Source organism: Hibiscus syriacus, unplaced genomic scaffold, assembly GCF_006381635.1.
Source record: "Hibiscus syriacus cultivar Baekdansim isolate YM2019G1 unplaced genomic scaffold, ASM638163v2 tig00111427_pilon, whole genome shotgun sequence".
Taxonomy (NCBI): Eukaryota; Viridiplantae; Streptophyta; class Magnoliopsida; order Malvales; family Malvaceae; genus Hibiscus; species Hibiscus syriacus.
Genome location: NW_024063088.1, coordinates 5,255,149 through 5,281,000, shown reverse-complemented (window position 1 = coordinate 5,281,000; position 25,852 = coordinate 5,255,149). Strand labels below are relative to the sequence as shown.

The following is a 25,852-nucleotide window of genomic DNA, read 5'->3' as shown; positions in this document are numbered from 1 at the left end:
TCGTTCATTTGTTTTCATCTTTTTGTTATTAGTTCATACTTCATAATTTTCAGGTTTAAATCAACATTTCCTTTCAAACTAAAAGCCAAAATGTCACAGTAATTCGAGTCGAGGGATGCGTTTTATTGGATTTAGCTCATTCATGAATATATGCCATCGTATTTGTTTATAAAGCACATTTAAGATCCCCCCACCCCACACCATTATTTAAGGGATGTGTTTTTTTTTCCGGCACAAATCAAACAACCTAAGTTGGTAAGAGATACTTGTTATTCTTAGAAGTTTAGGGTTCAGACATGATGTTTGCGGGAATATTTTCATTGTCAAATGATTGAAAATCTTTCGAACATATACAATTTTGTAATCATCTCTAATTAATAAAAAAATCCAAAAATGCGTAATTGAGTTATAAGCTTCAATATGTTGCAGGTGACAGGTATGGTGGTATGGCCTCTTTTAGGTTCACTTATTATTTAGCAGATTGCTACAAACTTAATCATCTTTATCATCATCCTCATCGTAATTGAATGGTAATGGCACGGACTTGAACGCTCGATACTTGCCAACATTGTTCAAATGTTCATTTTCCAACCTGATATGCATAATCCATTAACAAAACTGATAAGTAATCCGTATGTAAAATCTTGGAAAATATTAGTCATACATGAATAAACTATTGGTTACCTGAAGAAATTCCATATGCCACGACGAATGATCTCAAGACTGGCGACAATTGTCAACAGGGTTTGTTCATGCAATGAAAACGTAAAGTTCAACACTGTTTGGAGCCAGGCAAATCTGAGCAAAACATTCAAGCCCTGAAATTTCATATCAGTAATTGGTTAGAGACAATTATAGTAAATTAGTAATGGTGGGATGAACTGATGGGTTCAAACTCACCATGGCTCCAAAATATACTTTTTTGCGAGGAACAAGGAGTTTGTCTCTCAGCAAAAAGTTCTTGGAGTGGCGATTTAGAAGCCCCCAATCATAAACCAAGTCCCAATATGTACAAAATATTGCTGCAATGGCTGAGAAAACCCAGGCTATTATTCTCCACCCAATTCCCTTGTTGATGTTGTATGCTGTTCTCAAACAAACAGCTGCGATTGTCATGAAATATTTCAATCCATTCAGTCCTTGCAGTGGATCTTTCTCTTCGAAGAGCCGGCGAAGGCATTGAAGGAAGCGGTACAAGTATGGAAGCACTGCCACGATGAAGGAGAAAGTTTTATACACGCTATTTTCTTTGCATGTGGTCTCTCTATGTTTAAAATCTCCCCAACCATAGTAGCAAATGTAAAACTCCAAACTCCTAATGGCCTGCACCTGTAAAAATTAATTCAATGATCTGACTTATGAGTACTTCAAATTAATTGGAAAGGATGGTATTGAGGTATTGATCGTCGAAGAAATCCGGGACTAATCTTCCACAAACCTGGCTAGTTAACTGATCAGCCAAGAAGAAATCTGGAAGTGTGACCTGCAACAGGATAGATAGTTACAGATGAATAAGACGGTTAAAAAAAATATTAATTTGTTTGATCAATTTACCTTGTATAGAGGAGCGCAAATACAATGGAACAAGCATGTGAGGAGGAAGAAACGACTCGATCGATACAAGATGTTAAATGGCAGGAACAGAATGATAAATAGACACTGCAACATAGCAAAAGGATTAGAGTAAATGAATGGGGCCAATGTATATTGATTATATCATATGTAATAGATGATCTTATTCTTACCACAACCAACATTAGAGGAAGAAGTTCAGTGAATGCCTGGTAGTCCTGAGTTTTGGGATCCATCTCCATGTCAAGGTTGGAGAGCACACTAGCTAATGCCAATGCTCCAAGACCAAAACTCAAAAGAAGAACTTGTTTATAACCCAATTCGGTTCCTGGCTTGAAACCGAATATGAAGGCGTAGTTGACTCGGTACTTCCTCCAATAGAATATATTGATTGCATACACTAACATATGCAGAACAATGAACCCAAACAAACTGTTGAGGGAAAGAGGGTTATCAATTATCATGACACTACTACTTGGATCATGTTTATCCACTGGTAAACTTGAAGAAGAAAGAAATAAAAGTACCTGTAAAGAGGAAACATGGTATCCATGTACTTGGTCCTTCCTTCACTATCCATGATTTTACGGGTACGTATGATCATAATAAGGGCTAGAAAAAGAGAGGCTGCACAACCAGCGAAAAAACCTGCAAAATTTTCATAGACATGATTTTAAAGGTAAATGAATGAATTGAACGATCATATTTTAAGCCATTAATTAGAGGTTTCAATTATAGATAGAGATCTTACCTGTTGAAAAGGTTGTCCTATGCCTTTCTCGTTTTGCTTTGGGTCTTAAAATGCTCATTCCCTTAGCACGGTTTCCATTCGAGAAATGCTTGATGAATGCTGTTTCAACCCTTTCCATGAGCCTTATGATCTGTGATGAAAGCTTCCAGATTAGGCCACTGGTAAATTAAGTCATTAAATAGAGTGGCAACAAGGGTTTAAGTGTCGCGCAATTACTAAAGAAACTTTACCTCATCAGAGCTACCAAGGTAGGAGTTATCCACCATTTTCATGTAAGATTTTGATGCATTTCTGGAAGTAATCTTATCATATTTCTTCATTATTTTGGAGAAAGCCAACGTATTCAAAAAGCTGTTAAAATTCAAGGGCCGAAGGATTGGTACAATCAGATTAAAACAGAGATTAATTATAGAAAACAGATGATGAAATAAGTAGAAAACTGGCAAAAGCGAGCATTACCTGTAACTTTTAAGCAGGCGTAGCTTCTGGTAAAATTCAACAAAAGCCCGCTTAAGTTGTTCTTCAACTTTTCTTAGATTTCCCCTACTGAAACTCAGCTCGGCATGTTTTTCTACTTTGAGGACACCTTTAATGGTGGAACGAGGCGTCTCAAGGGTGTTATTCATTTTCACCTTGTCAAGTATTTCAAGTGGAGCTGGTCTGATGACCTTGACTTTGGGTTTTACTGGTTTGGCTTCTTCAGCCTCATCATTTGGTTGACCATGGGTGCTTTCTTCAATGGCTTCTAGGTGAGCAGTCTTTCTACATATCAAGGTTCAAAGTTCAAACATGAAGGTAAACAAGGGACTGATAAACCACAAAAAGCTTTTGATAGAAGAGAAACTTAATACTTGCTGATTTAGCCCCTGATGGAGTAGAAGCCGAGAGTGCAGCAGCAGAAGCTGCAATATCCGAAGCAAGACGACTCATCTCCACCGACCTGTCGAAATGAATCCCCGGAGGGTTCTCAACTTTGATCCTAAAAGCAATCAAAGCATCCATTTGTTTGTTCAAAACATCGGCTTCTTTCATCACCTCTTGCATTGTAGCCTTGTAAAACTTGTCCACTTTATTGAACTCATCATCAAGCCTTCTAAAGTAGACCAGCTCGTATTCTCCCCCTTCCTCCGACGACATGAGGAACGTAGTCTCGTAACTTTGTGACCCATTTCGATCCACGGGATTCACCAAAATGGGTTGGCTCTCAATATCATCAAACGAGGATGGACTCGTTGGGTTATGGTGGTGGTGGTGGTGCCTTTGTGTTAAGCCACTGAAAGCTCTATACAGTGTTAGCTTTCGTTTTAACCCAGGAGCAGCCGGTGGCTTGGTCCTATGCTTGAAACGTTGCAGTTCTTTCAAAAGCGTCTTCAAGTAATCGTAATCCATGTATGCATCTTGCCATTCCGGCACCATCTGAGAAGCAAACTCCTTCCCGAACTTCATCTTCAGATGGAGCGATGCTGAAATAGTGTAACTAATCTAACACAACACAGTTTCCACACAAGAAAAGAGACGGAACCGCTGAAACGAGTTGAGGAAAGAAGCAAAAGAGCAACTTGATGGGGGAGGCTTGGTTAGATGAAATATATATATAGTAGCTGTTGAGTTGAGGGTCGGAAACACCCAAGAAATTCGAGCAAATGCCCTTTGTTGGTCTTTGTGAGGTAAGCCATGCTATTGACCACCAAGTTGCATGGGCTTGGCTGCCCCGCCATTGAATGGTGTGCCCCTTCAGCATCACTTATATATAAATCATAATATGAACCATGTTATCTCAACGATTAAAAGAATAATTATTATTACTAGAGGTCTAAGTTTCGAACACCAAAACTCATTGTCAAATGATTAAGAGTTTTAGAACAAATACTACCCCAGCTTACTAGATCAATAATAATAATAAATATAAATCATAATATATATCTTAAAATTTGCGATACTTGGTCAAAACAATAGAGATGAATACAAATAGTAGAAGCCAAAGATGAAGTAGAAATTATAAGCAGTCATCTCCCACGTTGCTTGATTTTAATATCACTACTTGTGTTTGGTAACCATATAAAATTTTAGTTGGATCTTTGAACTGCTCCTGCCCGCCGACAAATTTGCACCTTTGGAGCTGTGATTAGAGACTACTTCAAGGTTTTTACGCTAATAATTTTTGGGTAAACTACACTTTTAGTACCTTAACAATCACTTTTATTCTGTTTTGGTTACCCAACTATTTATTGTTTTAGAATCAAACCTAATATTTAGTTTTAGTTTCATTTTGGTCATCTATCGTTAAAAAATTAACAAAACTGCTTCCGTGTCATTGTTTTTAATTTTTTTCAATGATGATGTGACATTATCTTATGATAACATGTAAATATCACAGTTAATTTTTTAACGACAGGTGACCAAGATGAAACTGAAACTAAATGTTATTATGATTATGAAACAAAAAATAGTCAGGTCACCCAAATGGAATAAAAGAGATAGTTAGGGTACTAAAGTTGTATTTTACCCCTTTTTTTAGCATATGCATGAAAAAATAATTAGAGTATAGTAGGAAAATTATTAATAAACCATTGTATTAAAATTTATATATTTTTTATTAAATTATAAATATAATTAATTTAAATACAACTATAATATAAAAGTTACTGAAACCAAGTGATCTCAGTGACTAAAGAGATGATTGTTATTCCTAGATGTCTTGGGTTTGAGCACGACATTTACAAGGGTATTTAAGCGTTCATTATTAAGAATTTTTCTAATAAATACTAACTTGTAATTACTCTAAATTTATAAAAAAAATATAATATAAAAATTATATAAACTACGTGTATAATAAAAAAAAGGTTCGAAAGCTAAATTCCAGTTAAACGGAATAAATAGGAAATATCTAAGTTGTCTTTAATTAAATTTTAGGTAAAATACATCCAAAGTTATTAAATTATTTTTAAATGATTATTTAAATCATTCAATTTTTTAAAAATTATAAGTTATTATTAAACTCATTAAATTATTATAAAATAATAATTAAATTTATCAAACTACTATAAAATTATCATTAAATTTTTATCAAAGTATTATAAAAAAATCATTAATTTTTTATCAAAGTATTATAAAATCATTAAATTTATTATTTTTATAATTTTTATAAGTTTATAATATCACATTGATTATTTTCTAATAATTCAATAAAATTAATGATTAATTTATAATTTTTAAAATTTAATAATCAGAATAGTTATCTAAATACAATTCAATAACTTCTAATATATTTTGCTCTTAAATTTTTTATTAATATTTAAAATTCAAACTCTTAATATAATAGTCCGTATGTCATTGTTGTGTGAAAGAAAAATGAGAGCCGTATGTACGGTATACTTGAAAGAACTAGTCTCGTATATGTATAAGAAAAAGTCTCATTTTTTAAGGAAAGAAAAAGTCTCATATTGAACTTATGATTATAAAAATACTGAATTAAATATGAAAATGCTTAAAAATTGATTTAGATATTGTTTGATGGACAATAAGAGTTCAAGCAAATTTAAACCCTAATAAAAAATAGAATGGTCCTGAATTAGTCAGCGGAATTGGTGTATTTTTTTATTAGAATGTTTTAATTATAAGGTAGTAATTTTTAGAAAGACTTTTAATTATTTTATATTAAATGTTTAAATATTTATGTAGACATCGTGCTCGAACATGAGACCTTTAAAGATAACAATTATTTCTTTAATTATTAAGATCACTTAGTTCATGAAATATTTGATGTATTAAGAAAAATACATCATTTTCACTAATTTATTATTAAATAGACGAGGGTAATAAAAAAAATGCATAATGTTAAGATTAATCTCTAACGTTTATTAAAATAGTTCTTTTGATCCTTTTTTGGAGTATTTTGACCTCTATGTTTGATTTTAGGGCCAAAATCCTCTAATATTTAATTGAATAGTTAATTTAGCTCTTTTAAAAAAAATATTTTAGCTTTTAACGTTTTATTTTAGGGTTAAAATGCTCTATTTTGGAGTAATAACCGTTTGTTAACTAACAGTTTCATCATGGAGAATTTTTTGTCGCAAAATGAAATGTTGGGGTCAAAATGCTCTAAAAAATAATAAAGACTAAAATAATTGTTTAAGTAAATGTTAGGGGTTAATTTTGATATTATTTAAAATAATAAGTAATGCTATATATATATATATAAAAGTTCAGTTACACAATATAAAACTTTTTTGTTTTACATAAATTTAAGATCGTTGGATGAATGAAAGTAGATGATTAAGATTAAATATTTGTTCAAAAATAACTCTTAATCATTTGACATTAAACGTTCAAATTCCTAACATTCATTGTGCTTAAATCCAAGACCTTAAGAAACAATAATAATTCCTTTACGATTAAATTCGTTTGGTTTGTACATATTTTGAATCTTTTCGATGATGTTTATCTCTAAAATGTAAAAGTAATAGTTTTCAGTTTTTCTTTCTTTTGTCAACGAGTACATTTTTATCTCATTTTTAAGGGTTTTTAAATCTATTTTAAAGGTATTTTTATTTTACTTTAAATTTTAAAATATATCAATAATTGGTTGATTTAGAAAGATAAAGTATGTGATCTTTTAAACAAGGTTAAAGAATAGAATTGTCACGTTATAAAAAAATCAAATTAAAATTAAAATTTGTATTTATAATGAATCATTATATTATTTGAATCCAAAGTAATTAATCAATAGATTAATGTTGTTAGTTGTAAAAAAATAATTAAAATTTAACTAAGGGAGAAGTTAGTTCATAAAAACTAAAATTAGTAGTTATAATTTTGTATTTCAAAATAACATTTTTCATGTTTGAGGAAAAATATTACCTTAAGATTTATTAGCTTAAGTAGTATGATATCGTTTAAGTGAGGTTTCGAGTTGGAGTCATTGTGTATACAGAAAATCCCTATTGGAAGACTCACCCATCAAAATCAGGTCTACGATGCGGGTCGGTCCGAATTAGGATGAAGTAACAAGAGCTTCACGAGCGACGATAAAATTCACCGCAGCAAGGGGTCGGAAAATAATTTTTCTCCCACCAGTTGTCCCTTATTTAGTTAAGCCAATGCGTTCGCAGTCCGATTTTGCTCACGAGAGATATGATGAAGTTTGATCTCCTATTCTCTTTAGAATAAAAGGTGAATCGAGTCCACAAGGGCATGATCCTGCATAGAGGTTGAAGTAGCTCGTATTATTCGAGTTGCTTCAATATTATCCATTTCTATCTCAACTTTTTCGAAACCCAATTTTTTAGTATAGTAGAGTGCATCATGAAATGTCCATAGTTCAGCACATAGGACCGAACAATTTCATATCGAATTGCATTGACAATGTCTGCTGAACCAGTCGGTTTATAATCGTTAATGATTTCCTGGTTATGCATTCCTGTGAAATCAACTCTTCAGGTCAAGGCATTTGAGGAAATAGAGAGAAGGAACTGTACAAATATTGGTTTATTCAACATTGGAATTTTGTGATAGTACTGAATACAGATCAGCGGTAAGAGGGTTAAACAAATAAATTTATAAGCAAAAGTGAAAAAAAATTATGTTTCCTTTTTCCTTTTGTGCCCAGACAACTCTTTTAAGTACATTTATACATGGTCGTTTAGAGCATTTGTCCCGGACCTGACGGATTATCGTCCACAGTTTAGAAACAGTTGTGTGGAAACCATTCCGAGCCGAGTTTCATTGCTGCTCACTCAAAGATACTGTAGCTTTACTTGATTTACCAGGGGCCAGTAAGTCTTCACAATTTGTTCCAGGAGCTAGTAAGTCTTCAGAAAGGCACTCTTGGGGATTTGTATAGAAATAATCTTCCTCCTTTGGTTTGTCTGGAATAACTCAACGTCGGAAAGGCTGTCCCATCCGTTTTTCATGGGTTTGGCTTACAGCCAGTGCAAAGTCATCCCATGGAAGTGTCCCATTCTGATGCAAATCCAGCAATTCAATGAGTTTCTTTCGATCTGGCAGGATACTTTTTTTGAACCCAAGATACCTGAAGAAAAGCTTGTCAAGACTGAATATAATCCCCCTCTTCCTTGTTACATAATTCGGAAATATACATACCAGCGATGACCTTCTGCAACTTTTGCCATGTTCCCATCGTATGTTGGAATGAAGGTATCGCTGGCAACTGATACCGTAAAGTCCAAAGCCGCCATCTGAGATGTATGGTTCTGAAATCGCTGCAGCTCCGCTGGATCTAACAGTGTTTCTTTCTTAACCTGAAATTGCAACAATTTCTTGTGATTTGCAAGAATCATATGCAACACAAAAACAACTACACTACAAAGGATGCCCGACTTAAAAGCCAAAAGTTGAGCTAACCCCAGTACTTAATTTGTAAAAACATCCCTGCCAATCAAGGCTTCAAGATTCTGAGGATCAGTTAAGCACAGAGAAAATGACATAAAATGATAAAAAACTCCTTGATACAGGTGAATGCCTCATCACCATTGGAATAAGAAAAGACTTCAATGACAGTTTGAATTAGATTCCCACGAGAAATTCTTTGCAAAATGCTGACAAAAGCTTTAAGAGTTTCAATATGCACCCAAAAAACATTGCTAAATATAGAATCCAGTGCTTTAACTAGCATTCAAGAAAACATATTAATACCAAAAGCTACATATTTGAAGGTCATAAACTTACAATCTGTGGAAATGCAGCTTTTAGTGGTGCCAGTCTCCGTTCACAGCCATAAATCTCACCAGAAGCAATATAAATCTGAGCCTCCTTACTAAAACCCAATGCTTGCAAAATTAATGTTGCTTCCTCTGGTGTCAGAGGGCACAGCCATTGTTGTCTCCTCCCTTCTCTCTTTCTCTCTCCACCAAGGGCATGCATACCTGAAAGGACGGGGTAGCTATCTAATTACATTTTGTTGTCATACTAAGATACTTGATATTGTTAATGTTGAGATGATGAGATAATTAATAGATCAAAGTTTAGATTTACTTATTGTCATCACTAATTCTAATATTTGATGTAAATCAAACCAAGGCTTTGCTATCTTGTTATTGTTTTGTCATACACTATGATCATATTTCTCAAAAACCAAAATTGGTTATTGATAACTACAAATAGTTGGAAGCATCTTATAGCATTATCGTCCTTCCCTATTTGACATTACACTGCTCATAGTTAAGTAGCAGCACATGGCCTTGCTATCTTGTTTACATGTGGCATGTGGGGGCAAGTAGTGCATGTCTCCTAAACAGTGGGAACATCAATCCTTGCTAAAATAGTTTGAGTGTTTTAAAGGAATCTATCAGCTCCAGACATAACAAACCTCAATCGTTTTAGCTCCTCAGCTTCTTCCACAGTGCAGCCATGTGTACAACCTGAGAAAGCCAACATGTCTGTCGTAACCGGTTTTCGCCCGGGCACGGAAAAAAAAATTTTACTTGGCGGGAAAAGTGATGAATAAATGGTTTTAAAATGTTTTGGGAGTCGCCATTGATTTTTTGGGTCAGGTAGGTCAAATACCTAAAAACTTATCTTTTAAAAGAGTTTTTAAGAAAACATCAATTAAAAGATAAACTGGTCTACGTTTTAATAAAAAAATTATTCTTTTAAATAACAAAAAAGGATTCGTGGTCGATTACGTCTGGGGAAGGATTAGCACCCCACAACGCCCAAAATTAGTACTCATTAATTATAAGTTGTCTCTATTATTGGAAATTCTAAAAATTCAAAAATATATATTTAATTCATAATCCTGTTATTTCTAATTTATTAATATAATTTTAAGAAAATATATTAATATATATATTTTTTAATTTTTATAAATAAGATATTTATTTATTTAGGAATATCAGAAAAGGGCTTCTAGGTGCTTTAAGACATCTCTTTTCTTAATATTAAGAAACAAATAAATATTAATAAAATATTTATCTAGAATAATAAAAATATATATAATTAATAAAAGTAAGATATTTATTTATTTAAAAATATCAGAAAATGGACATCCAATTGCTTTAAGACTGTCCTTTCTTAATATTAAAAAATAAATATATATTTAAATATAATTATTTTTCTTTAAAAGTAATTTATAAACTTAAATTTATAAATAGGATAAAAAATAAATAAATAAATAAATATTATTTATTATATATATATTTATAATAATAATAATGATAATATTAATAAATGTGTTAAAAATAAACATATAAATTAGAAATACAACTAAATAATGACCAAAATAAATAAAAACTATATATTTTAAACTATAAAGCAATAAAGCTTGTAATTTAAAATTAATGACTAAATTAGAATATATTAAAATTAAATATCCTAAATCATAATTAATTATTTAGAATTACAGTAATTAAACATGCTATTTTCCTTATTATAATTTAGTGACTAAAATAAAATTATATTAAATTAGTACATCAAATTAAAACAAATTAAAACATGCGATTAGGGGTTAAAATATTAATTTTTAAACTTAGAGGACTAAATATATTATTTACCTAAAATATATATTATTTTATGTAAAGGACTAAAATAAATATATGTAAAATTCGAACACCGAATTAAAAGAATCTAAATTTTGATTCAGTGACTAAAATATAAATTTATAAAACTGATGGATTGTGGATGGGGTTTTACCCTTATCTAATTACAAACAGGTCTCTCCCCAAAATGACGTCGTTAGGGGAGGGGTATATAAACCCTTAACCGAATGGCCTTAAGGCCATTTTTCTTTATTTTCTTCTAGTTCTCTCTCTCTCTCTAACTGAGAGAGTTTTAAACTCTCTCGCTTCTTTCTATATTCCCTCGCCGGAGGAAATCCGACAGTCACTAGTCACCGCCGTCGGCTACCGCTGCCGGTGGTTGGAAATTACCAAATGCCCCCAAAATTCAGATCTCATCGTCCTAAGGCCGAACATGGCCTTTGTTTTCTTTAAAAAGCTCACAATCGAAGCAAATATACAAGTATACCTTCGGTTTTCGAAGGATTTTGGTGGAGCGTGGAGGCATGTGCGGACTCCGGTGGCGTTGCAGCTTCCTCGGTAATGTCTTTCGTTTCGTTTTTTTTATCTCAGTATTTGGTGGTATTTTGTGGATGTTGGTTCTCTCTGGCTTGCTCTCTGTTTTCTGGTTGTTCCCCTCTTCTTTTTTCTTTTTTTTGTTGCTCTCCGTCCCCTTTCTATTTACAGGTGTGATGAGGCTTTGTAGCCATCCCGATACTAGCCTCGGACCGGGTAATAGGGTGATATATCGGTGAGTCACCAAACCATGTGGTGACTCACCATATAGCAGTTGTCATGGATGGCCGGTGTAGACCTTCTGGAGGCATCATCGAGGAGTCGTGGCAACGGTGGAACGTCGGCAGCAGTTGGACGAGACATTTGGTAGAGGCGGCGCCGCGTGGTTGCCCTAGGGTATCATACCCTAGGGTTTGGTCTGGAACCATCTGGGACCATTGGATCAAGCCAGATCCAACGGCTGAGAAGAGGAGCGGCGGCTGGAGCTGAGATCAAACCCTAAATGGGTTTTAGGATTTCTATTAGGTTTGGGCCAGTCTGTTTGGTTTGTAATGTGGGCCTGTAATATAATTTTTTTATTATTAATAATAATATAAATATAAATAAAATAATATTAAAATTAAAAATAAAAAACAAATGGATAAAAATTAGTATCTTCAGCTGCCCCTCTTTGCTCATTCTTGTGTTAACAAGAATAGGGCAAAGATGAAAAGATAAATTTTTTTATCCATTTGACTTCACTTGATTATGATGTCAATGTTGAACTAATTCTTCTTCTTTGGGATTTAGTTCTTCTCATTATGAACTTTTCCACTGGGGATGACAATTTATCTCATTCTGTGATGTAATCTAGCAAAAAATTGAACAAATTCTTCTCATTATGAACTTATTCTTCTTTTTCTGATGAGTTCTTCTCATTATGAACTCCTTATGGAAATGCTGATCTTCAAAAGAGGTATTGTTGATTTAATTTCAATATGTGAGAAGTTAAGTTAAGATTGAACAAGTTCTTCTCATTATGGATTTCTTCTCATTCTTTAGATGAGTTCTTCTCATTATGAACTTCTTCTGGAAAAGTTGATCCATCGAGTGATGAATTCGAGAAAAGGGTTGAACGAATTCTTCTTATTATGAATTTCTTCTTCCTTCTTCAGATGAGTTATTCTCATTATAAACTTCTTCTGGAAAAGTTGATCCATCGAGTGATGAATTCGAGCAAAAGGTTGAACAAATTCTTCTCATTATGAATTTCTTTTTTCCTTCTTCAGATGAGTTCTTCTTATTATAAACTTCTTCTGGAAAAGTTGATCCATCGAGTGATGAATTCGAGAAAAAGGTTGAACAAATTCTTCTCATTATGAATTTCTTCTTCCTTCTTCAGATGAGTTCTTCTCATTATGAATTCTTCCTTCTTCTGGAAAAGTTGATGCATTGAGTAATGGATTCAAATCTTTCCAAAAATCTTTGAAATTCCTGTCAAATATTTAACATGGATAAAAATAATGAAAATGCCCCTATTTTGCAAATGTCTAAATATGATGCATGAATGTTAATTTCATCTTTATTTGATTTCAAAGTGGTGAACTCGATCTTTCTTCAATTGTGTAGAAATCCAACAAATTTTTCTTCTTTGAAAAGAGAATTTATCATCTTTGTAGAGTGTAGATGTAGATATGCCTGAATTAAAGCACTTGAGAACAAAACTCAATGATATAGGCTTTCGAAAAGTCTGCACTCATGTAACATGTTGATTCTGATAACTACTCATCTGATTATGAAGCGATCTTTCAGGATGATTTCATAGATATTGATATTTTTTCTGATACCGAGGAAATCCTGAATTCTGATTCTGATGAGGAGAATAAATTGTTATACTTGACGAAAATGGGGTACTCAGAATTGAGGCTTCAATAGCCATAAAGAGATGTGATCTGTATTCATCAATTGCAGAGTTGACAGATTTTATATGTGTTGCTCAAATGGATAAGGCTGCTGATGCACTTCTTCCGGTATAAGATAGGAAGCCATTATGCAATGACCCCAATTACAAGAAAAGATGAAACTCGGGCTATGATTTTTGTAAAAGGAAGAAGTAGAGGAAGCTTGAAAAGAAGCTTCTTAACAAAGACGATCATGCAGTTCATTTTCCAAATCGAATGATTGGTTTTTGGGTTTTTACCGAACTAGATCAGATGACTCAAAGAACACTTCCAGAAGATGCTATTGGGCCTCCTTATTTCTACTATGAGAACGTGGTAATTGCTCCAGTTGGTGTTTGGACCGAAATGTCACGGTACTTATACGATGTAGAGTCAGAATTTGTAGATTTGAAGTATTTTTGTGCTGCTGCACGGAAAAGGGCTATAATCATAATATGCCAATTGAGAACAAATTTCCTCTTATTCCGCTTCCAAATGACTCTATGATGGAAATAACTTGTTTGCTTTTCAACAGTGATTGCAAATGTCGATAAGACTTACTTTAGATTCCATGCACTTAAAAGTATTAACATAAAGTGATAACCAGAAATATTTTGTTTGTTTTAAGATTATGTTAATCCATAAGATGTTTATGTGAAAAAATAAATAGAATTTCGAACAAAAGAAATTAAATTTCAAAAGATAATCTTGGAATAAATAATAAATATATAAAAATGTATTCAAAGTCATGGCAAACATATGAATGATAAAATTCAAATGACTCAACAAATTATTAGCATAAGTATTTCTAAACTAATCAACTTGATAAAATTTAGAGTTCTGAGGTAAGCTTATGTCTGGAAGATTTCAAACGTTGTCAGAATGCTTGTAGATGTAAAGTTCCTCCAAAATATCAAGCTCTTAAGAGGGTTTGATTGCCAGATGCCTAATATTAACGCATATTTGAGCAGCCCTTTCAGGTTTTCAACTCAAATCCTTCCTTTGGTTGCAAGACGCCCTTTGCGGGTTTTCATCTTGACCCTTCTTTTTTCATTTTCATTTTTTTCATTTTTTTCTTCAAGCATAATATTTCTTGATAGAATCTGAGTTTATTGGGTTTCTCAGAACTTTTCCATCCATTTCTGCCAAGATCAACGCTTCTTTTTTTACAACATATGGCCTTCCCCAATTAGGCATCCATTTCCCATGGAAATCTTTATGTATAGGCAAGATCTTTTTCAGCACTACATCACACTTTCTTTTCATGAGACTTCATCATCCATTTCTGATGCATCTGTCCATGGCAAATAGCTTTCAATCTATTCTTATCAATAAGGTTCAACTAATCAAATCGAGCTTGGATCCATTCAGACTCATCCAATTTTACTTATCTCAAAATTCGAAGTGATGGGATCTCAACTTCAATCGATAAGATTACTTTCATCCCATAGACTAAAGAAAAAGGCGTTGCCCCAGTACATGTTCGCACAGTAGTTTGATATGCATATAAAGCAAAAGGTAACTTCTCGTGCCAATCTTTGTAAGTTTCAGTAGTCTTTGTAATGATTCTCTTGATGTTCTTATTTGTTGCTTCAACTGCCCCATTCATCTTTGGGCGATGCACTACTGAGTTTGCATGCTTGATCTTAAACTGTGCACAAAGTTCAGTCATCATTTTGTTGTTCAAGTTCAGAGCATTGTCTGTAATGATTCTCTCTGGTAGCCCATACCGACATATTATTTCTTTCTTTATAAATTTGCAAATTGTAGACCTCTTAATATTGGCATATGAAGCAGCTTCAACCCACTTGGTAAAATAGTCAATTGCCACTATGATGAAACAATGTCCATTTGATGTTTTTGGTGTGATTTCCCCAATGATGTCTATTCCCCACATAGAAAATGGCCAAGGTGCTGTCATTACATGTAAAGGCGATGGAGGTACATGAATCTTATCTGCATATACCTGACATTTATGACATCTTCTTGCAAAATCATGAAATCTGTGTGCATGGTAGCCCAATAATATCCATATCTCATTATTTTTTTAGTCATGGAAAGACCATTTGCATGTGTTCCACATATCCACTGTGTACTTCCTCAATGATGCTTCTAGCTTCGCTCGTATTTACACATCTCAATAGTATTTGACCATTGCTTCTTCTATACAAAGTCTCACCATCAAGAAAGTATCCAGTAACCATTCTTCTCAAGGTTCTTTTATCAATCTCAGATGCATTTTGAGGATAACTTTGATACTTGATATATTGCAAGATATCATAATACCATGGCTTGCCATCTGCCTCTTCTTCCACATTGTAGCAATGTGCAGGAATTTCATATAATTGTATTTTGATTGGCATCATATCAACTTTTTTAGTTGCCTGAAACATAACAGCTAATGTAGCCAAAGCATCTGCTATTTGATTTTCCTCTCGAGGGAGATAATTGAAGGTGACTCTCTCAAATTCTTTCACTAATTCGAGGATAAAATTTTGGTATTCCAGTAATTTAGGATCTTTTGTTTCCCATTCTCCTCGTAATTGATACACCACTAATGATGAATCTCCGTATATCTTGAGAAATTTAATTTTTCTTTCTATGGCTGCCTTCAATCCCATGACACAAGCTTCATATTCTGCCATGTTATTGGTGCAAAAGAACTCCAATCTACTTGTAAAAGGATAATAAATGTTTTCTGGGGAAATTAATATTGTCCCAATTCCTTGTCCCAAGGCGTTGGATGCTCTATCAAAATAAAGCTTCCAGGATTCATCATTTGTTCTGACTTCTTCATTCATGGATATGCACAACAAATCTTCATATGGAAAATTAAAACTCATATAATGATAATCATCTGATACATGACTGACCAGGAAATCAGCTATGACACTTCCTTTTACTGTTTTTTGGTTGACATATACAATATCACACTAGGATAATAACATCTTCCATCTAGCCATTTTGCCTATCAAAGCTGGTGATTCCATTAAGAACTTTAAAGGATCAAGTCTAGATATCAGCCAAGTGGTATGATATAACATGTATTGTCTGAGCCTTCGAGTAGCCCAAACCAAGACACAACATAATTTTTGTATTGGTGGGTATCGAATTTCACAATCATTAAATTTCTTACTCAGATAATAAATGGCTTTCTCTTTTCTTCCAGATTCATCATACTATCCCAGTATGCATCCCATCGAATTTTTAAAGACTGTCAAATAGAGAATTAACGGTCTATCAGGCACTGGTGATACTAAAATGGGGGCATTGGATAAATATTTCTTAATAATATCCAAAGTTTCTTGACATTCATCATTCTAGACTTCAGGATTGTTCTTTCGAATTAATTTGAACACTGGATCACATTTGTCAGTTAATTGAGAAATGAACCGAGACATAATTTAATCATCCCAAAAAGTCTCGAACTTCTTTCTTTGTATTAGGTGGCGGGAGATCTTGAATTGCTTTTACTTTATCTGGATCAATCTTGATTCCTTTTTGGCTGACTACAAATCCCAAAAGCTTCCCGGACGTTACCCCAAAAGTGCGTTTAGCGGGGTTGAGCTTTAATTGATACTTTCTCAATCTTTGGAAAAACTTTCTTAGATTTTGAATATGTTATTCTTCAGTTCGGGATTTGGCAATCATGTCGTCCACATATACTTCAATCTCTTTGCGTATCATGTCATGAAACAGAGTTACCATTGCTCTCTGATACGTTGCCCCTGTATTTTTCAATCCAAATGGCATTACTTTATAACAGAATGTGCCCCACATGGTTACAAATGTTGTTTTTTCCATGTCTTCAGGGTTTATTTTTATCTGATTATACCCTGAAAAGCCATCCATGAATGAAAACCATGCATGTCCTACAGTATTGTCCACCAATGTGTCTATGTGAGGTAATGGAAAGCTATCTTTCGGACTAGCTTTGTTAAGATCTCTGTAATCCACACACATTCGAACTTTCCCATTCTTCTTTGGTACTGGAACTATATTGGCTACCCATTCTGGGTATTTTACTGCCTATAGGAAACCTGCATTAATCTGTTTCATCACTTCTTCCTTAACCTGCAATAACATTTCTGGCCTCATTCGTCTGAGCTTTTGTTGAACAGGTTTATATGCTGGACTGATTTAAAGTTTATGCACCACTATATCTATACTCAGACTAGGCATATCTTGATAAGACCAGGCAAAGATATCTTTGAATTCTTGGAGGAGATCTATCAATTCTCATTTTATATGGGCTGATAAAGTAGTACCAATTTTCACTTCTTTCATTTCTTAATCGGTTCCCAGATTTATAGTCTCAATTTCTTCTTTGTGAGGTAAAATTTGTTTGTCTTCTTTTTCTACCAGTCTTAACAATTTAGTAGGAACATCACATTCTACTTCATCATCACACTCATTGATTTCCTCCAGACATATGGGCAGCTATAAATTTATCTCATGATTAAATTTAGGAATAATCATGCTATTAACATTGTGACACCTGCAAATTTAAGTCGGACATATTTTCGAAAGGATATAGTAAATTTATGAAATAAATATTAAGAATGGGAAATAATGAATGTAAAAATGTAAAATGTAAAGAATGATTGGCATTTGGGAATTTTAAGAAAACTTCTTATATTTGATATTAAGTGAACTTAACAACTGCCCTTACAAGATAACAAAAAGTTTTCATATTCTTGGGCTAAGCATAAAAGATTAGTTCTGAGTATTACTCTGTGTTAATACTAAAAACTACATGGAGATCTTCAACAGTCCAATTGTTGAGTGTTTCTCCATGAAGACAAGGGCGAATCCCAGCCAAGTATTTGTCAGTCTTGTTATCATTCGTGATCATGTTGATAAATAATCCTCCCATAGCTTCTTCAACCATGCTTTGATCTTCTGTCAACTTTTCTTCTTTAAGAGCATCAACAAGCTGTTGTTCTACATTAACCATTCCTCCGGATTTTAATGTGGACTTTAGATGAGGGAAAGACATGTGTTCCCAATGAATTTCTTCTCACTTCAATCTTTCCTTTCTATTTTCACCTCTACTTTTCATCTCTTTGTTCATTTGCTGACAGTTAAGCTTAAATCCAAGCCCAAAACGATCTTTCTTCATCTTCATACTTATAGGACTTGAACTTCCTTGAAGGTTCTTTCCCAAACCTTTCCCAGTTTTAGCTCCAATGCCTAAAGTCTATCGTATAGTCATTTTAGTGCAATCGGACAATCTGGGATGTGGAATTTTGCTTCCCTCAGCAATAAAGGTTGCATTGACAAATTCCAAAGCTCAGAAAGAGCACTCGAGAGTATCATCATTGGTTTTGATATACGAAGCATCACTCGTTACAGAGGTAATGATTTCGTCCTCAACTCCTACGCATATCAGTTGACCTTCAACAACGAACTTCAGTTCCTGATGCAATGAAGAAGGAACATCTCCTGCAGAATGAATCCACTGCCTCCCCAATAAACAATTATATGTAGGGTGGATATCCATTATCACAAAGTCAATATTGTACACAACTGGTCCGATCAGCAGTGGTATTTCCATTTTTCCAAGCACCTCTTTTTGAGTGCCATCAAAAGCTCGCACTATATTCTGATAACTCTTCATGTGCGATTTATCCATCGGCATTCTTTGAAGTGTAACCAAAGGCATCAAGTTAAGAGCAGATCCATTATCAATTAGTACTCCCGACAACATATGGCCATGACAATGTGTGGTAATATTCAAAGCTTTCACTGACCCCATTCCATCTTCAGGTATTTCATCATCAGTGAACGTTATATAATTATCAGCAGCTATGTGCCCCACAATCCTGTCAAGCTTATTGAGGGATATATCTTCAGGGATAAAGGTTTGATTAAGCATTTTCATCAAGGCATTTATGTGTACTTCTGAGTTCATCAATAGATCAAGAATTGAAATTCGTGCTTGTTGTTTATGTAGCTGTTCAACCACACTATATTCGCTATGTTTTAGAAATTTCAAGAATTCTTGTGCTTGTTTTCCTGTTATGGGCTTATTGACCGCTGGCGGGGATTTATCATCAAATACCTTTTGGGGTATCACTGTAGTTTTTCCCTTTACTTTTGCTTGTTTTGATGCATTTGATGTATCGGGAGAGTAACATCTCCCACTTCTTGTAAAGAATCCGACTTCACTCACTGCTTCAGATGTCGAATCCACACTCTGTATTTTCTCTTCTGCTTTTTCCAGAGAAACATATCCTCCTACCATTGAAACATTGGTAGTATAATTCCAAGGTACCCGACGGGTATCCTTATATGGAAATGGTGAAGGAGTTATGATGACTATTTTCAGCTTTGATGGTGTAGGATTCAATGTAGATGATTTCACAGTGATGATCAAGGGATCGCTTGTTCTCTGTTTAGGTTTAGAATCTTCTGATACGCAAATGTCATCTTCTCTTTTTCCTGGTTCTTTTTCCTGGTTCTTTTTCAAAGAACTCTATCTCTTTGTCATTCTTTAGTTTTTACACCAAATCCCTGAATTCAGGGCATAGTTGAATTCCATGTACCTTTTCTTGATGATATTCGTAATAATTTTTGCCTTCATTAGGCTTTGGCTTGAATTGTTGCTGAATCATACCAGATAGGGAGAGTTGTTGAAATATCCAACCAAAGGGAGATTTAATTTTCGAAACATCAGTTTGGTTTTCCTTCTGTTATCTTCTTGAATCGCGTTCACGTTTTTGTCTCCATGATTTGGCAGCGGATGATTTGATGTAGCTGGTGAATTGAATTCCAGTTTCCCAGTATTAATCAAATTTTGGACCGCCCTTTTGAACGCCAAACAGTTTTCAATAGAGTGCCCCGTAATTTCGTCATGATAAGCACAGTGTTCTTTCACATCGTACCATGGAGGGAATAGTGGTTGCATGGGAATCAACGGATAGGGCCGTATGGCATCTGCCTTTAACAGCGAATCATAGATCTCTGCATAGGGTACTGGTAATGGTGTAAAAGAAGGCCTCTCATTTTCCCTGTGAGATCCTCTGGATTCTGTTCGATTAGTGTTTTTCCTCCTTCTTAACCCTGACTGGGTTATCGTAACACTTTTCGAGATATCCTTGTTGTAGGAGTACACATTGTTAACTTCATTCTCTTTTTTTGGTACATGGGTCTTTTAGACTAGACTCCTCACTTGATTCCATTTTACCACTTTTCATGACATTTTCAATGAGTTCTCCATAAATGACCAGATCTGCAAAATTTCTGGTTGCGTTCCCCATTAAATGGCTTAAATAGGGAGCCTTTAAAGTGTGGACGAACATCACCGTGGCTTCTTTTTCTGATATAGTTGGCTGAACTTGGATGTTGTGTCACACCATCTCTGGGCGTATTGTCTGAATGTTTCGTTGTTCTTTTTCTCTAGATTTTGGAGAGTCTATCTATCTGGGACCATATCTTTAACGTAGCGGTACTGCTCTAGGAATGCTTTTTCCAGATCCTTCCAGGATCTAATATTGGCTTTGGTCAGTTGAGTATACCACTTTAAAGCTGGTCCTGTCAAGCTATCTTGAAAGCAATGAATTAACAATTTCTCGTCTTTCACATGGCCTGTCATTCTACGACAAAACATAGTAATATGGGACGAAGGGCATGTACCATCATATCTCTAATATTCAGGAAATTTGAACTTGATGGGGAGGATTAGGTTCAGGACTAAGCTCAACTCACTAGCATCAAACCCATAGAATGATTCAGTTACTTCTACGAATTTTATTCTTTCCTCTAAGCTCTTGATATGTCTAGTCAATTCTTCATTGGTTTTTCTTTCTCATTCAGCTCATTCAAATATGGAATTAGATGTTCAGCATTAAATTCCCCTATCTTCATATTTGACATAAGCAGATTTTTGCTTGAAGAAGCGGGATCCACTTATTGACTTTCATTATGTTTGGTCTCTTGAAGTGCCGATGTGCGAGCATGGATTTGCACAGGTGTGATACCAGAATGATAAACCGGTTCTGGCATGAAACCTAAAGGATACATATGTTCATGGTCAAAAGATACAGGGTTTTCATGAATTTTTCCAATGGTAGCTTGATTTCTGAGCATATCTTCAATTTTCTGCATCATACTGTCTTGTGAATTTGCAATGCTAGCTTCAATTTTCTCTAACTTCATTCTCATTTCTGCCTGCTCTTTATTATGCTATTCCTCAAGACGTTGTATTTTATCGTCCATGATTTTCTTAGTAGCTTGTCTAGTACCGTAGTGATGTTGAATTTCTCGTTTGGCCAAAATAACTGCGATTGAAAATCCTTTTGATATTATTTTTTCAAATTTTATTTAATGAATGTTTATCTTAATGTAAAATAAAAACTATAAAGAAAATAATGCAATGAATAATGAATGTATGCAAAATGCATGTATGCAAAAGGTATTGATCCCAAAAAGTTAACTGTTATAGAACAACTTCCATCGGCATACAAATGTTTCTTTATAATAGTTCATAACTACAGATACATCATAGCTTTCCTATTAAGCTCTATGATTTCTTTCATCAGCCATGCCATCTTTTTTCCATACTTAGAAACTGGATCAACGTGATGCTCAATAATCTTTGCTTCAGCAGCTAACTCCCCAATATATCTGGCAACTTTGCTCATTTGTACCATGGCCTCGAATACCATACTGCTTCTTTCTTGATTTCTTTCTTTAAAGAATTCAGTAGATTTTTGCCATTGTTCATTAGTTCCCTCGAAAGTCTTCTCTAATTCAGTGATTCTGACTTGACAACTGTGTAGAGTTTTTTCAAGATCTCGTCTTCTTCTTCGTAGTGAAGCGTTCTCCTCATAACTCTATTTAAGATCACTAGGTCCTAGACGAACCTTCTCTTGGAATAATGATTCTTCAAGTTACAAGATGTAAGTATTAAATTCTGAGTTTTAGTTTCTAGACTGATCCAGATCCTCTTCGAGTTTTTTTTGTGCTTCTTGTGTCCTTTGATTAAGCTTCTGGATTTGCACATTTTTGTTTCTACATCGTTGCATCAAAGTGCTGGCCACTTCTTGCTCTACTTCAAGTCTGGTGTTGAAATGCTTCCTCTCCAGCTCCCATTTTTCCTTTTCAATATCGAACTCTTTAATCCTTTGGCCCCTGACTTCAAGTTCGACAATCAGATTATTCATTTCAGATTCAAATCCCTTGAACATGGTGTTTTTCTTAACCTCAAACCCCTCAAGCATGTTGTTCTTTATATTTTCTAATTCTTTAGCTCGATCTATTTCTTTCTGCATTCATTCATAATCCCGCGATTTTCGGCTTTGTGCTTTATAATTCGCTCCCTTTTGTCAATCTCAAGATCCTCCATTTTCTACTTTCCTTTCTCAAGGCTTTTGAGCAAACGACTATTATTTTCTTTCAAATCTTCAACTTGACATTTCTCGATGTTCAACTCTTTGGTCATCTGCGCTGCTGCTCTGCTTGATCCTGATGCTCTCCGGGATTTGTGTAGCTCATGGTAATTCTTCTTTAACGTTCTGAACTCACCATCAACTTTTTCTTTGTTTTCCCTCAGCATTGCACATTGTACTGAATGAAAGTCAACGTCAACGCCCAGCATAGCTTTATCTCGTCTCATTTGCTCTAACTCTTTCGACTAACCCTCTCCTTCTGCTTCAAACTCATCTCTTAAGATTTCAATCTCTGATGGGACTAACCGAATGCGATCTTTCATAGAGATATCCTCATTTTGATCTGGTTGAGGAATATTTTCATTTTCCCTGACAGACTTCATTCCTCATAATCAGGAGTTAACATTACTTTTGTCGCTTTGGCTCGAATACAGAAAGTTGTTTTCCAAGCTGTAACGGCATCCATGATGTTTCTTTTATAATTTTTTCTATAAAAAGCGAACTCAGATGAATGTAATCCAGCAGTAACGGGAACAAATTGATGACCCTCGTACTGCCTTATAACCAAAAGTGGTGCATATTCGATTCTTCCCCACAAACCAAGTAGCATCACTCAGTTGTAGTCACCACATTTGTAGAAGAATTCCCTTTGAATTTGCCACGGGGCGCGCCAAACAATGTCGTTGCTTTGCAGATTTCGAAAGCATTTATCCACATGTCTTTCGTGACTTCTTTCGGCCATTCTTGCTCGAGAAACTCTTTCAATGGTGAGTATTCCGTACTAAAGCGGCGGTATGAAGATTTTTATGTCCTCCAAAAATGGCTATGGATCCATATATATAACAATGGTGCACATCCCGAAAATCATACACCTCCCAGTCTTCTACAAGCGCTTAACGATCAAAAAGTCTCTGTTAGAATTGTAGAAGCAAGATAGTTGCTCGAACAAATCTACTACTGCAGCCTCAATGTATCTCAATGCTTTCGGGAAGATGACAATACCATATATACCCAGAGCAAAAAGATCAAATCGTACTTTATCATATGGATGACTCTGAATAATTTCTTTGATGTTGGTCCAAGCAATGCCTTCGCCCTCGCCCTTTTGTTTTGTATGAGCCACTAACAATTCCTCTCGTACTCATACAATCTTTGCTAATTTAACTCGGAAAGGTTGAGTTTTAACTGACCTTGAATAAATTCTATTTTCCAAAGCCCCTTCTATATGTAGCAAAGTTGTGTATTCTTCAATAGTAGGAACCAAATCCTCCTTATTGAAAGTGAAGCAATTATAACCAAGATTCCAGAATTGAATTAAGGCTCGAAGCAAGTCATCATCAACTTCAACATAGAGCAAATTTGGGGTATCCCCGTAAGACTGGTAGAAATGCAGCTTTATATTTGAATCCCAACTCTTCCAAATGCCTCGCAAATCTTGAATATCATTTTTTAGAGAAATCGGAGCATAACTTGCTAACTCAGGTACATAATCATCATGCAGACTGTCTCCCCCTTGTCTCTGTAAGTCTTCAGACCACTTTCTTACTTCTGAGTTTGGAACTATTTGATTTGAACACTTTTTATCCATAGATGAAGGTTTTCCAATGAGACGATTAACTCGAAGATCAATACCTTTAATCCTGTATGATGCTTCGCACACAGCAAAAATAACAGAAAACATAAAAAGAAATAAATAAGTTCACATAATAAGGAAGAAAAAAAATTAATTTAATGTCTACCCAGATATTTCTATTTAACATGCTTTTTACATAGCATAGTTTAAATAATCTAAATTCATATGCAATTTATTTAACAGAGAAATAAATAAATTAATTAAAAGGAAAAAAGTTAGAATTCATTTCTCTTTTGTGTACACCTATTTTGGACAAAATTTCGGCATAGCTTCAGATCGGAAGAGTTTCTAGGGTTTACTATATGCAGAGTTTCAGTTCTAAGAGTAAAGGTACTCGAATTGTCCTTCTTAGTGCCCCCTTGGGCTACCAACCCTCAATCCTAGTCCACTACAGACTTAAACGGATCGAGTTTAATTCGAGGGGACACATTTCTCTATGCCTGACATGGAGAATAAATTTTCACGAAGATATAGAGCATATGAACCCCGAAAGCTACTTGCTAGGTCTGACAGGGAGAATACATTCTCACGAAGACGTTACTTTCACTCCCACTTAAAAAGGACAAGCTTGATTATAAAGCTTATGTTATGCAATGCAAGTGTTGTGTGTGAGGAGAAATGTTCAAACCTCTGACAAACAAATAAATAATGAAATTTAATACTTGAAAATAAAATAAAAATATTAAAAAAATAATATACATATAAATATTATGAAAATAATAAGTATATATAAAAATTTTGAAAAGAAAGAATTATAAATTAAATATATGAATTTTTAATTTCTAATTAATAGAGACAATTTAATTAATTTTAAAGCTTGATCAGGTCCCCAGCGGAGTCGCCAAGCTGTCGTAACCGGTTATCGCCCGGGCACGGAATTTTTTTTTACTTGGCGGGAAAAGTGATGTGAATAAATGGTTTTAAAATGTTTTGGGAGTCGCCATTAACCTTTAAGGTCAGGTAGGTCAAATACCTAAAAACTTATCTTTTAAAAGAGTTTTTAGAAAACATCAATTAAAAGATAAATTGATCTGCGTTTTAATAAAAATTTTGTTCTTTTAAATAACAAAAAAGGATTCGTGGTTGATTACGTTTGGGGAAGGATTAACACCCCCACAACGCCCAAAATTGGTACTCATTAATTATAAATTGTCTCTATTATAGGAAATTCTAAAAATTCAAAAATATATATTTAATTCATAATCCTGTTATTTTTAATTTATTAATATATTTTTAAGAAAATATATTATATATATATATATATATATTATTTTATTTTTATAAATAAAATATTTATTTATTTAGGAATATTAGAAAAATGCTTCTAGGTGCTTTAAGACAGCTCTTTTCTTAATATTAAGAAATAAATAAATATTAATAAAATATTTATCTAGAATAATTAAAAATATATATAATTAATAAAAGTAAGATATTTATTTATTTAAAAATATCAGAAAATGGACATTCAGTTGCTTTAAGACTGCCCTTTCTTAATATTGAAAAATAAATATATATTTAAATATAATTATTTTTCTTTAAAAGTAATTTATAAACTT

At 34.0% G+C, this 25,852-nt stretch overlaps 2 protein-coding genes across 2 annotated transcripts; both read right to left on the bottom strand.

The window, feature by feature from the left end:
* Positions 1–405: 405 nt before the first annotated feature.
* LOC120163034 (phosphate transporter PHO1 homolog 3-like) lies at positions 406–3,800 on the bottom strand. Its single transcript, XM_039173063.1, has 11 exons — positions 3,168–3,800; positions 2,783–3,085; positions 2,554–2,674; positions 2,324–2,453; positions 2,100–2,220; positions 1,746–2,004; positions 1,555–1,659; positions 1,439–1,483; positions 901–1,329; positions 685–818; positions 406–592 (listed from the first exon to the last, which is right to left on the bottom strand). Exons 1-11 carry the CDS (start codon positions 3,767–3,769, stop codon positions 493–495), a joined length of 2,349 nt encoding a protein of 782 aa, XP_039028994.1. The 5' UTR covers positions 3,770–3,800; the 3' UTR covers positions 406–492.
* Positions 3,801–7,783: 3,983 nt separating this feature from the next.
* On the bottom strand, positions 7,784–9,172 carry LOC120163008 (rhamnogalacturonan I rhamnosyltransferase 1-like). The gene is made up of 3 exons (XM_039173043.1): positions 9,011–9,172; positions 8,426–8,583; positions 7,784–8,354 (listed from the first exon to the last, which is right to left on the bottom strand). Exons 2-3 carry the CDS (start codon positions 8,518–8,520, stop codon positions 8,201–8,203), a joined length of 249 nt encoding a protein of 82 aa, XP_039028974.1. The 5' UTR covers positions 8,521–8,583; positions 9,011–9,172; the 3' UTR covers positions 7,784–8,200.
* Positions 9,173–25,852: the final 16,680 nt, after the last annotated feature.

Coding starts and splice junctions, on each gene's coding strand:
- LOC120163034 (XM_039173063.1), bottom strand. CDS start 3,769: ATGAAGTTCGGGAAGGAGTTTGCTTCTCAGATGGTGCCGGAATGGCAA. Junction 3,086..3,167: donor GCTAAATCAGCAAGTATTAA/GTTTCTCTTCTA, acceptor CTTGATATGTAG/AAAGACTGCTCACCTAGAAG. Junction 593..684: donor GGCATATGGAATTTCTTCAG/GTAACCAATAGT, acceptor TATGCATATCAG/GTTGGAAAATGAACATTTGA.
- LOC120163008 (XM_039173043.1), bottom strand. CDS start 8,520: ATGGCGGCTTTGGACTTTACGGTATCAGTTGCCAGCGATACCTTCATT. Junction 8,355..8,425: donor GTTGCAGAAGGTCATCGCTG/GTATGTATATTT, acceptor GCTTTTCTTCAG/GTATCTTGGGTTCAAAAAAA.